The sequence below is a fragment of the Microtus ochrogaster genome, chromosome 10 (genome assembly GCF_000317375.1).
Source record: "Microtus ochrogaster isolate Prairie Vole_2 chromosome 10, MicOch1.0, whole genome shotgun sequence".
NCBI lineage: Eukaryota > Metazoa > Chordata > Mammalia > Rodentia > Cricetidae > Microtus > Microtus ochrogaster.
In genome coordinates, this window is record NC_022016.1 from 54,251,732 (window position 1) to 54,263,765 (window position 12,034).

General features: G+C 43.3%; 1 protein-coding gene across 1 annotated transcript in view; it reads right to left on the reverse strand.

Moving 5' to 3' along the window:
- Snrnp40 (small nuclear ribonucleoprotein U5 subunit 40) overlaps positions 1 to 12,034 on the reverse strand; it is a 32,137-nt gene that overhangs the window by 7,617 nt on the left and 12,486 nt on the right. Inside the window, exons 5-8 of the mRNA XM_005353156.2 lie at positions 10,192 to 10,314; positions 6,406 to 6,526; positions 2,068 to 2,150; positions 653 to 714 (exon numbers count right to left, since the gene is read on the reverse strand). Of these exons, the coding sequence (XP_005353213.1) occupies positions 653 to 714; positions 2,068 to 2,150; positions 6,406 to 6,526; positions 10,192 to 10,314 (389 nt within the window). The remainder of the gene's footprint in view (positions 1 to 652; positions 715 to 2,067; positions 2,151 to 6,405; positions 6,527 to 10,191; positions 10,315 to 12,034) is intronic.

A 12,034-nucleotide genomic window follows, 5' to 3' on the forward strand; every position in this document is an offset into this window, starting at 1 on the left:
CAGAACCCTGCTTACATGCCCCTACCAGAGTCTCCAGAGTTTCCACAGTGTCCTTGGCCCTCAGATTCCCTACTCCACCTGATTTCCTCCCAAGTACACATCACCAGGGACAATTAAAAACAACAGCATCTGATGGTGAATTCTCTCCCTTCTCTCCCTCACAACATAAGGCCCTGAACCAGTTTAAATTCACAAGTAAAAAAGTTCTGGTTTATAAATTTGGCGGAAACTTCAGCCCATTTTGCTTAGCAATGCTGGTACTTTCCACTGAGCCCAGATATGGCTCTAAATCATCATCTGTACTGGCAGCTATGACCAAATGCTGGGCTGAAACAAAGGCGTGTGGCCAGAGCACTATATAAACTGCCCCTGAGTTGGCTTTCTTGTATCAAGGGTGACCCGTGTCTCTTTCTGTCTTTCTGTCTATCTCTGTGCATGTTTTTAAATCTCCAGGCCCAATTCCCGGCTCGCGTACAGATCTGTAGTGGCACGGCGCTACAGGAGTAGTACTGTAGAGAGTAAAGCAGACGCTGTGCTTTACAGGGCGCCCCTTAGTCACATGGGTAAAGATGCCTGTTGTCTTCACACCCACACTTTAAATGCGAGACCCGAACAGCCACATCATTCTCTACCTTACTCCAGGAGCCCTTACCTGTCCGCTGAGCCAGCAGCTATCTTGCTTCCATCAGGTGACCAAGAACACCGCAGGAGGTTCTGTAAGGAGAGGGATGTACAAGACAGTTAATAGGCCAAACTCCTCTTGCTATACTAGAAGTCAATTGATTTTAAATTTTCTACTAGGCTTTGAGTGTCTCCCCAGAACAAATATCAGCTAATATATCCCTGCTCAGAACAGCATGCTTTGTAATTTTACTTATTCTTCTTCAAATACTTATCTCATTATTCTATGTGTATTATTTTAGGTGTTTGGTCTGCAGGTATGCCTGAGGTATGCCTGGTCACTGAGGAAGCCAGAAGAGGGCATCACATCTCCTGGGAATGGAGTTACAGACAACTGTGAGCTGCCAGGCGTTTGCTGGGAGTCAAGCCCTGGTCCTCTGCAACCTCTGCAAGAGCAACCAGTGCTCTTAACTGCTGAGTCAATTCTCCAGCCTGCTTTGTAATTTTATACCACACAAAAAACTAGATGCAGAAATGCTTAACCTACAGTTATTAAGAACAAACCTGGCAACAAAAATTTGTTCTGTCTTTAAACAAAGGCTCCCTTTGCTCCACTTATCTTGATCCTCATTAAAACGTTTTTTTTTTTTAAATTCTTTTGCTTTATCTTGAAGAAAAAAAAAACCCAAACCCAACAAAAATAAGATTTGATTTATAGGGTAAAACAATCTCAGTGAACTCTCAAAAGAAAATCATTAATCTCTTTTAAGAAACTCAATGCTTGGGGCTGGAGAAATGGCTCAGTGGTTAAGAGCATTGCCTGCTCTTCCAAAGGTCCTGAGTTCAATTCCCGGCAACCACATGGTGGCTCACAACCATCTGTAATGAGGTCTGGTGCCCTCTTCTGACCTACAGATATACACACAGACAGAATATTGTATACATAATAAATAAATACATATTTAAAAAAAAAGAAAAAAAGAATCTCAATGCTTAAAAAAAAGCAGCTTCCAAAAGAGCTGATCAGATACTTGAGGATTTGAGAAAAATTCTCTTGGACTCAGGCCATCGTGATTACAAGGGGAATGGGTATGGACCCACAGCTCTAACAGCAGGTATCTGGTAACAGCAATGGGAGTCAGGGTCCACAGACACTGATTTACAGGGTTGAGATTCCTAAGGAATAAGGAATAAAAGGTCAGGATGCCCTGTTAGGGAGGGAGGCATTGAAGTCACAAGTCCTACAAACTTTGAGGCAGATGCGGAGCCTGCTCCTGGAAGAGCACAGGGACGCTGAGGCAGAAGAGAGAGCAGCTTCGAGGATGATGGTTATCAGACTTCACTCATTCTCAGAGGGCCAACAACTCTTCACCCTTTAGCATCACTAAATAAATGTTTCTTCAGAGCAAATGGACAGGTACCAACCCCGTGGCAGGTGCCACTCACCTTCTCAAAGTTGTGCACATTTCCTTGAAATATCTTCACACATCTTTCTTTGGGAGCAAAGGGCCGAACATCCCAGACACGCACTACAAAGCAAAACCAAGCCAATCAAACAACAAACACAACTACAAGCCAGCAGCTTCCATGTCAGTAACAAATACTGTCTCCTGGTTAAGGAGGTCCAACATGACATAATACTAATTGCTAAGGCTCTTTTTGACTTCTTCCTTTTTTTTTTTTTGAAACAGGATTTTTCTGTTTAACAGCCCTGACTGTCTGGCAACTCACTCTGTAGACCATGCTGGTTTCGAACTCACTGAGATCCGCTGGCCTCTGCCTCCCAAGTGCTGGGGTTAAAGGTGTGCGCCACCACCACCCGGCAGATAAGACTCTCACTCTTCCAGTGGGGTCACTAATGATCATCATCCTCATTAAGCTAAGGGCACAGAGGAGGGAGAGCCAAGGACATAGAAATTGCAACGATGTAGTTAAATCTTCCTGTGTTTCTCTGCCTTTCACACACACACCCCACAGGCAGTTTTGGGGGGAGAGTGAGACAGATTATAAAACATACAAAATAAAAAAACATTTTCCAAATGATTCCTCTGCCAATTCAGAATCACATCCAGCAAAGTCTCAATATGACAATGATTTTGTTTAATCTAAAAAAATTTTTTGGAGGCTTGAGAGATGGCTTAGCGGTTAAGAGCACAAATTCTTGCACAGGACCTCGGATCAGTTCCCAGAACCCATATGGTGACTCACAACCAACCACCTGTAACCCCAGTTCCAGGAGAGCCAATGCCCCTGAGGGCACCAGCATGTACAGTTCATTCATATATATACACACACACACATATACACATACATACACACACAAGCAAAACATTCATATACATTAAATAAACTAATTTTTGTGTGTGTGTGTATGCAATGTGCGTGCATGCTTAGTGCACATTCATGCTTGGATACAAGTGGCTAACCTTTTTCTCTTTCTTTCTTTCTTTTCTGTTTTGAGACAGGGTCTCATTTTATAGCCCTCCTGGGTCTGGGACTCTCTATGTAGATTACTCAGGCTGATTTTGAACTCCCAGAGATCGATCACCCTGCCTCTGCTTCCCAAGTGCTGGGATTAAAAGTATGAACTACCATGCTCAGTTTTTTTTTTCTTTCCTATTTTTTTTTAATTTATTTATTTATTGAGGATTTCTGCCTCCTCCCCGCCACCGCCTCCCATTTCCCTCCCCCTCCCCCGATTAAGTCCCTCTCCCTCATCAGCTTGAAGAGCCATCAGGGTTCCCCGACCTGTGGGAAGTCCAAGGACCGCCCACCTCCATACAGGTTTAGTAAGTTGAGCATCCAAACCGCCCAGGCCCCCGCAAAGCCAGCACGTGCAGTAGGATCAAAAACCCATTGCCCTTGTTCTTGAGTTCTCTGCAGTCCCCATTGTCCGCTATGTTCAGCAAGTCCGGTTTTATCCCATGCTTTTCCAGACTCAAGGCCAGCTGGCCTGAGTCTGGAAAACCATGCTCAGTTTTTACCTTATTTTTTGAAACAGCGTTCACTAAGTCTAGCACTCACCGATTGACCAGTGAGCTCCATTCCTAGGGTCATAGATGTCTGGATTTTACATATGTCCTTTATTAACTGAGCCATCTCCCCACTCATAAGAATCTAAACACCACTGACTGCTGTGATGCGCATCTGTAAAGACTCAACCTTTCCTTCAATTTGACAGGTGCTCTGACAGTCTAAACTTGAATAATATAGCAAGAAACCTCCACGATGAGAATCAGGACACACGATACTCTCCTCATGATATCCACATGTCCACCTCCAGGATATAGGAACATCCCCACCCACAGGGCACACAACACTGGCCCCCAACCCCAGGACATACAATACTGTCCCCAACCTCAGGACATATGAACACTGTCGCCATCCTAAGGTCCTGGGGATTTAATCCAGGCTCTCACATATGCCAGGTGAGTGTTCTACCACACATTCTTGCCTCGGAAAACAGAAACTCTGAATCTAATTTTGTAATGGTAATGCCAGGTTAAAATGAGACTATGTCTTGGCTTCCTGTTCTGTAAAACTAAGAAAAACAACAACAAAAACATCAGCTTTTTTTTTTTTTTGGATGCAGTCTTGTGTAGCCCAGGCTGACCTTGAATATGCAGCTGAGGTAAACTTTTGTTTTTCTTCCTTTTTAAAAATTATTTATTTTTAGGGCCGGGCGATGGTGGCGCACACCTTTAATCCCAGCAGAGGCAGAGGCAGGCGGATCTCTGTGAGTTCAAGACCAGCCTGGTCTACAGAGCTAGTTCCAGGATAGGCTCCAAAGCCACAGAGAAACCCTGTCTCGAAAAACCAAAAAAAATAAATAAAAAAAAAATTTATTTTTAGTACATTGGTGTTTTACCTGCATGTATATCTAGTAGGGTGTCAGATTCCCTAGATGGTTACAGACAGCTGTGAGCTGCCATGTGGGGAATTGAACCTGGGTCCTCTGGAAGAGTAGCCAGTTCTCTTAACTTCTGAGTCATCTCTCTAGCTCCTTTTTTTTTTTCAACACAGAGTTTCTCTGTGTAGACCTGGCTGTCCTTGAACTCAGAGATTTGCCGGCCTCTGCCACCACCACCTAGCCTTTAGGTGGATCTCTGTGAGTTCAAGGCCAGTCTGGTCCACAGAGTGAGTTTTAGGACAGGCTCCAAAGTTACACAGAGAAACCCTGTCTTAACAAAACAAAACAAACAAACAAATAAATGCTTCATTTGGTGCCTCACATCGGGTGCTATGTGTATTGAGTCTTTCTCTGTCCCCCAGCCAGCTCCCAAATCATAACAAAGAGACTTCTTATTAACCATGAAGGCTAGAAGGCTAGGCTAATATGTTAGGCTTGTTTTTTTTCTTTTCTTTTCTTTTTTTTTTTTGCTTTTTTGAGACAGGGTTTCTCTGTGGCTTCGGAGCCTGTCCTGGAACTAGCTCTGCAGACCAGGCTGGTCTCGAACTCACAGAGATCCACCTGCCTCTGCCTCTTGAGTGCTGGGATTAAAGGCGTGCGCCACCATCACCCGGCTGTTTAGCATTTTTTAAACCAATCACAGTGACACTTCTTCATGGTGTACAGAAAGACTACTGCACAACAGCAAGGGAAAATCCAGCCCTTTACCATTTTACCTACATAGGAATGCCTGAATCCCAGGGAGGAGAAACGCTGTGTGTACAATCGTTCAGACTACACAGGAGCTTTGGGATTAGAGTCCTGGATTCTAGATCACCTCACCTCAACTGTCTTCTAGCTGACAGTGAAATGTCAGCCTCCCTTTGTCGTGGACTTTCATCTAGTCTAATATACACTTCCCTCTAATCCTTCTGTGTGGCTGGAGATTGTGCCCAGGGCTGCATGATGCTAGGCAAGCACTCTCCCACTGATTTATCCCCCAGACTCCTGATCAAAATATTTTTAACAGATTTATTTATCTAGTGTGTGCACGTGAGGGAAGGAGATGGAGCGAATAAGCGAGGGAGCACACGTACTATGCGATGCATATGAAAGTCTGAGGACAACTATGGGAATTACTCTCCTCCCCCGCACCCTCAAGACAGGGTTTCTCTTTGTAGCCCTGGCTGTCCTCAAACTCTGAGATCAGCCTGCCTCTGCCTCCCAAGTGCTGGCTTAAAGGTGTGTGCCACCACCGCCCAGCTGACTCTTTCCTTTCAGTACGGAGTCCTAGGAGCAAACTCAAATAATCTAGTCTGAACATAGGTAGCTTAATTAGCTGAGCTATATCACCACTTCCCAATACACATTACTTAATACTAACTCCTGTGGTGATATTTTGTCTGTGATCTGACAGCTTTCTGAAGATCAGAATGTGGAGCTAGTCATACTAGTTAGCCATAGAGGCCAGGCATTGCCCAGCACACACCTTTAACCCAGAGGGAGCTCTGTGAGTTCAAGGCCACCCTGGGCTACACAGGATTGAATCTGTCTAAAAGAGAAACAGAACTCAAATAAAGGGGATCCCAGCACTTGGGAGATGGAGACAGGAAGGGAAATGGCTGGGCAGAGAGAGGAATATAAGGTGGGAAGAGATAGGAGTTCAGAGTATTCAGTCCGAGGATTTGTAGAGGCAGGATCTTGCCCCCTTCGGTCTGAGGATTCAGCGGTAAAGTCTCTCTAGTGGCTGGCTCCTTCTCTGATTTTTCTTTATGCCGATATCTGACTCCAGGTTTTTATTATTAAGACTAATTAGAATCTGTGCTACAACCCCCACCCCCACTTTTACGGTCAACAGACACTAGTCCCAGAACGTCTTTGTTCTCCAAAGTTACCTGTATTGTCCATTGCATTGGACAAGAGATAAGATCCCTCAGAACTTAAACTCAAGCCAGTTACAGAATCTGCATGGCCTCTCATGGTGTAGGTTAACTTGTTTTGACGCAGGTCCCAAACCTGTAAAAACACAAAACTGCACTCAGGATTCAAACTGAAAACTAGCAGAGAAATGCCAGGTGTGGTGGCGCACACATTTATGTTCAGCTCCCAGCACACAGGAGGCAGAAGCAGGCAGATCTTTGTGGGTTCAAGGCCAGTCTGGTCCAGAGCCAGTTCAAGCACAAATAAGGCCACAGCAACAAGCAAATGAATAAGCCAAACACATCAGAGTCTAGAGAGATGACACAGAGATTAAGAGTATTTATTGTTGTTGTGTAAGATCCGGGTTTGGTTTCCAGCATTTACATGGTGGTTCACAACTGTAATTCTAGCTGCAGGGGAACGAGTGCCCCCTTCTGACCGCTGGCACCTGGCACACATGTGGTGCACATATATGTGCACATGCAAGCAAAATACTCATACACATCAAATAAAGTGAAAAATAAAAAAATAAAAAGAAAGAAAAATAACTATATAAACCAGATGACAGGCTTACTGGTCTGTCTAATTTGAGTACTCAGGAGGCAGATGAGGAAGGATTTTAAACCCGAGGTCAGCTTGAATAACAGAGTTCCAGACTAACTTGGCTGTGAGACCATCTCAAAAAAATCATAAAGACCAGGCGGTGGTGGTATATAACTTTATTCCCAGAACTCGGGAGGCAGAGGCAGACAGATCTCCGAGTTTGAGGCCAGCCTGGTCTACAGGATGAGTTTCAGGGTAGCCAGGACTATACAAAGTAACCCTGTCTTAGAAATCTTAGAAAGAAAGAAAGAAAGAAAGAAGGAAGGAAGGAAGGAAGGAAGGAAGGAAGGAAGGAAGGAAGGAAAGAGAGCGAGCCAACGGCACCCCTGAATTTTAGCATTTGGGAGGAGAAGCAGGAAGATTAGAAGTTCAAAGATACCCTTAGCTATATAGTGCATTTGAAGCCAGAGGTCTCAAAACTAAAAATTAAAAATAAAAGTAGACAAAGCTAGTTACAGTGATGTATGTATATGAGAACATCACTAGAGACAGAGGCAGGATTGCTGCAAGCGCCAGGCCAAGCAGGGACACAAACAAAACAAAATGAAAACAAAGCCCAAGATCATATATAGTAAACACGAAACTGGGAAACAGTTAAGATTTTTCATCTTATGTTATAATATGTATATAGAAACAATGTGTATGTACTTACATATGTATGTAGGTATGTATGTATGTTTAGAAAAAAGAAAATGAAAAGCGTATTTATGCAAAGAGCCCTTTGAGCCTCCTCTGGAAGACAGACACAAGAGTATCTGTCTAGGAGTTCTGCCCTTTGTTGTTTGTTCATTGTTCAAGTTCAAGTCCAGAGCTTTGAGTGCTACCATTGATGACATCACCAGCATATCTTCTGTCCGTTTGTCTTTTATACTTTTAGTAATGCTGGAGAGTGAACGTAGGGCCTCAAGCACACTAGGCAAGTGCTCTCCCGTTCTGAAAGATTACAAATAGGAATGCTTTGCATATGCCTGGTACATGGCAGGCTCTAAATATTATTGAGCAGTTCCTAAAAATAACTCTAAAGCCAAAATATAAAAAATTTACATAATAAGCGATTAAGCAAATATGTAAAAATAAACATTAACAGGAACAGAAATAGTCTGGATGTCAAAAGGAAAAAGATTAGCAATTTTGTGAAGGTCATTGGTATTATAAAAAACTTCATTTAATATTGCCATGTAATTTTTCTAAATAAATAAAATATCTGACGTCCTCTAAAGCATGGCATTTTTTAATATTCAGAAAGGAGTTAGGTGCATGCACTGATGTGAAAATTTGAATACTAGGGCTGGAGAAGTGGCTTGGTGGTTAAGAGAACTTCCTGTTCCAGAGTAGCTGATGCACGGTAACCTTGTTCACCCATAGTGGTTGGCTAACAACTAACATTAACTCAGCTCCAAGGGACCAGACACCCTCTTCTGCCTCCTAAAGGAGGTACACACACACCCCTAAGAACAAAACAAAACAAAACAAAACCCCACTTTGAATGGATCAGATACTCTCTTCTGTTTCCTAAAGGATGTTATATACACACACACCTTAAAAAACCCCACTTTGAATGTCTAAATACATGCCTACAATGCCAGCATTCAGAAAATTAAGATGGAAGGATGTTAAGTTTGAGAACCTACCGCCCAAACAAACAAAACAAGCCAGGTGTGGTGGTACACACTTTTAATCTCAGCATCAGGAGGCAGAGGAATACCTGTGAGTTCAAGGTCAACCAGAGCTACACATACAAACCAAGAGAACTCCAAACCAAGACTTACTTTAGAAAAATGAAGGCCGCAGGGCTATGAGAATCAGGACACTTTCCAAAAACATAGGAAAGAATATTTTAGAATACAGAGCTAAATTTAACTGTAGTATTCATGGGGCTATATTTATGTTTCTCATATCTGAGATAAGTTCAAATTTCAGAGTAAAACTGGTATATATTAACATACAATGGCTAGGATTTATTCTCTGCAGAGACCCCGCCCTAAGAGGAGGGATAATACATGCCTCTGAGAAGACAGTAAACTACACTACACAAGGACCAGGCAGACCTTCCGACTACATTGCACTGTGATGCACAGAAGGCCCAGCAGCAGCATCCAGACTGTTTGTGGTAAGAACCCTTCTTCGGTCTGTCTGACCTGTGGTGAAGACAGGAGAATCAAATTCTCACAATTAAAAAGAATGTGGTTCCCCAAAAGCTACACATTCATATGTCCCCAACATCCTGGAAAAGGAGCTACTGGACAAAGAGTTCAATGGTTGATAGACATCGGAGATGGGGCTTGGCACAGAGGGCAGCTCTGGGTGGCAGCGGGTGGCTGTCAGCAGCACGACCTCTGCTCTGGAAAGCACTGTACTAACTGTTAAGAGTGATGAAGCTGGCTGGGCGGTGTTGGTGAAGGCCTTCAATCCCAGCACTCAGGAGGCAGAGGCAGGCGGATCTCTGTGAGTTAAAGGCCAGCCTGGTCTACAGAGCGAGTTCCAGGACAGGCTCCAAAGCTACAGAGAAACCCTGTCTCATTAAAGCAAAAAGCTAAAAACAATTGTCAGTGTCTTCTGTTGGGTGAGAAGGTTCAGCAGATAAATGTATTTGCTACCAAGACCAACAGCATGAATTCAATCCCTGGGACTCATAGGACAAGAGAGAACTGATTGCAAATTCTTTTCTGACCTCCACTCACAGAAATAAATGTAATTAAAAATGAATAAACAAATACCTAGTCAGGGCCTAACTACATTCTGTATTCTTTATTTGAGAAAGGGTCTGTATGTAGCTCCAACTGTCCTGGAACTGACTCTATAGACCAGGCTGGCCTTGAACTCATAGTGATTTGCCTGTCTCTGCCTCCAGAGTGCTGGGATTAAAGTCGTATGCCACCAAACCTGGCCATATTCTGTATTGTCACAGCTCCCCTCTACCCACGGATTGCACATATCCTATTAACCATCTGGCCCTTGATGGCATTTATATGAGCCGATATACATTTATATGTAACCTTTGATTTAGGAAGTAATCAGAAAAAGACAAAAAAAAGTAAGTTTCAGGTCACTATCTTCTTTTTAGTTGGCATTAAGTGCCAACCTTGTACAATCTCAAAATTTGTAGAAAGATTAGCTTCTGATACATGAATGGTAAATATAAATATAAACAACCATACCTTGATATCATTGTCTATTCCACCAGAGATAATCTGATCGCTTGTGTCATTGAAGGTCACAGCCAGCACCTGGTAAGTGTTCTGAAATGTCTGGATAGCTGCTTTCTTGCGGATGTCCCAGAGCTGAAGAAAACAGGCAGCATCAGTAACATCCTTCTCAGGAGCAATCACACAGAACACCCCCACACCTACCGTCAAAGCAACGGAAACACGGGGCTCTTGCTACTGCTCGGCAGTTCAGCTATTCCCCACCTCAAACTTGCCCACCCAAACTCCAAGTTTAAGGCATCAAATTACGAAACTAACAGCTGAGTTTGCCTACAAGGCCACATACCTGTTGATAAGCTTTAAAATAAACAGGATGGGGGTTGGAGAGATGGCTCAGTGACTAGAGTACTGGTCGCAAGCCTGATGACCTGAGTGACAGCAGAGAACTGACTCCCCCATGCTGTCCTCTGGCCTCCACATGCTCATCACGGTGTGCACATAAACAAACAGGTAAATTGTTTAGTGGCAAATGATATTTAAAGACCAAGACATAATTAAAAGTAAATAAATAAATAAAATACAGGTGTGGTGGCACTTGCCTTTAATCCCAGCACCCAGAAGGCAGAGGCAGGTGGATCTGAGTTCCAGGCCAGTCTGGTCTACAAGAGAGTTCCAGGACAGTCAAGGCGACACAGAGAAACTTTGTTTCAAAAAACAAAGACCAAGATATGAAGCTGGGATGTGGCTTAGAGCTGAGCACTTCCCTAGCATGCTTGATGCCCTGAGTGATTCCCGGTAGATCAAATAGGGTTTTCTTTTTTTTTTTTTTTAAAATATTTATTTATTATGTATACAATATTCTGTGTGTGTGTATGCCTGCTGGCCAGAAGAGGGCACCAGACCTCATTACAGATGGTTGTGAGCCACCATGTGGTTGCTGGGAATTGAACTCAGGACCTTTGGAAGAGCAGGCAATGCTCTTAACCTCTGAGCCATCTCTCCAGCCCCAAATAGGGTTTTCTAAGCCTTCTCAGTATAAAGCTATGCAATATGTGTAAATTTCAGAACATAGATGCCTGTAAACACACAGATCCCCTCTCCCCGATTTTGTGTTTTTGAAACAAAGTCTGATGTATCCCAGGCTGGCCTCAAACTGGCCAAGTACCTGATGATGACCTACAATTCTGATCCTTCTATGTTCATCTCCCGCATGCTAGGGATTACCTGGTTTATGGTGTGCTGGGAACACATGTGGGCCAGCCCCACACCAACTGCAGTATATCCCTAGTCCCATGGCCACTCCCGCAACAACCAAGGGTTCAGACACTGAATCACTCAAGTTCTGCCACTTACCCAAAATGTTTTTCCTGAAATAAGGACTTAGTTTAGATTATCAGCTTATAAATCAAAAATGACAGCTCACACCGATTCTTCTTATCTGAACCCAGCATTACAAGACTCGTTTAGTTTTCTCCCCATTTTTGTGTTGAAAACTCCATTTTCACGAGAGTAAGAAATCTTATGATACTAAATACTTTTACTTAGTTGCTTAGGCTCCCTATAACTGATTTTCCAAATTATCTTTAATCCTTTATCTTCGTGGGTATTTTCCTTCCTTCCATTGCTCTCACCCCATTTTGGTTGGCCTTATGAGGGTCCTCTCCTCATCGTGCTGTTCTGACCCTCTTCCTTACTATATAGTGAGGCCCTATCCTAAGAACTCACTTCCAGAAAAAAGTTTGCTTGGCGTCTTCAAATAAATTCAAACTTAAAGAATTACATGAAGGGGCTGGAGAGATGGCTCAGTGGTTAAGAACACTGGCTGCTCTTCCAAAGGGCACTGGTTCAATTCCCA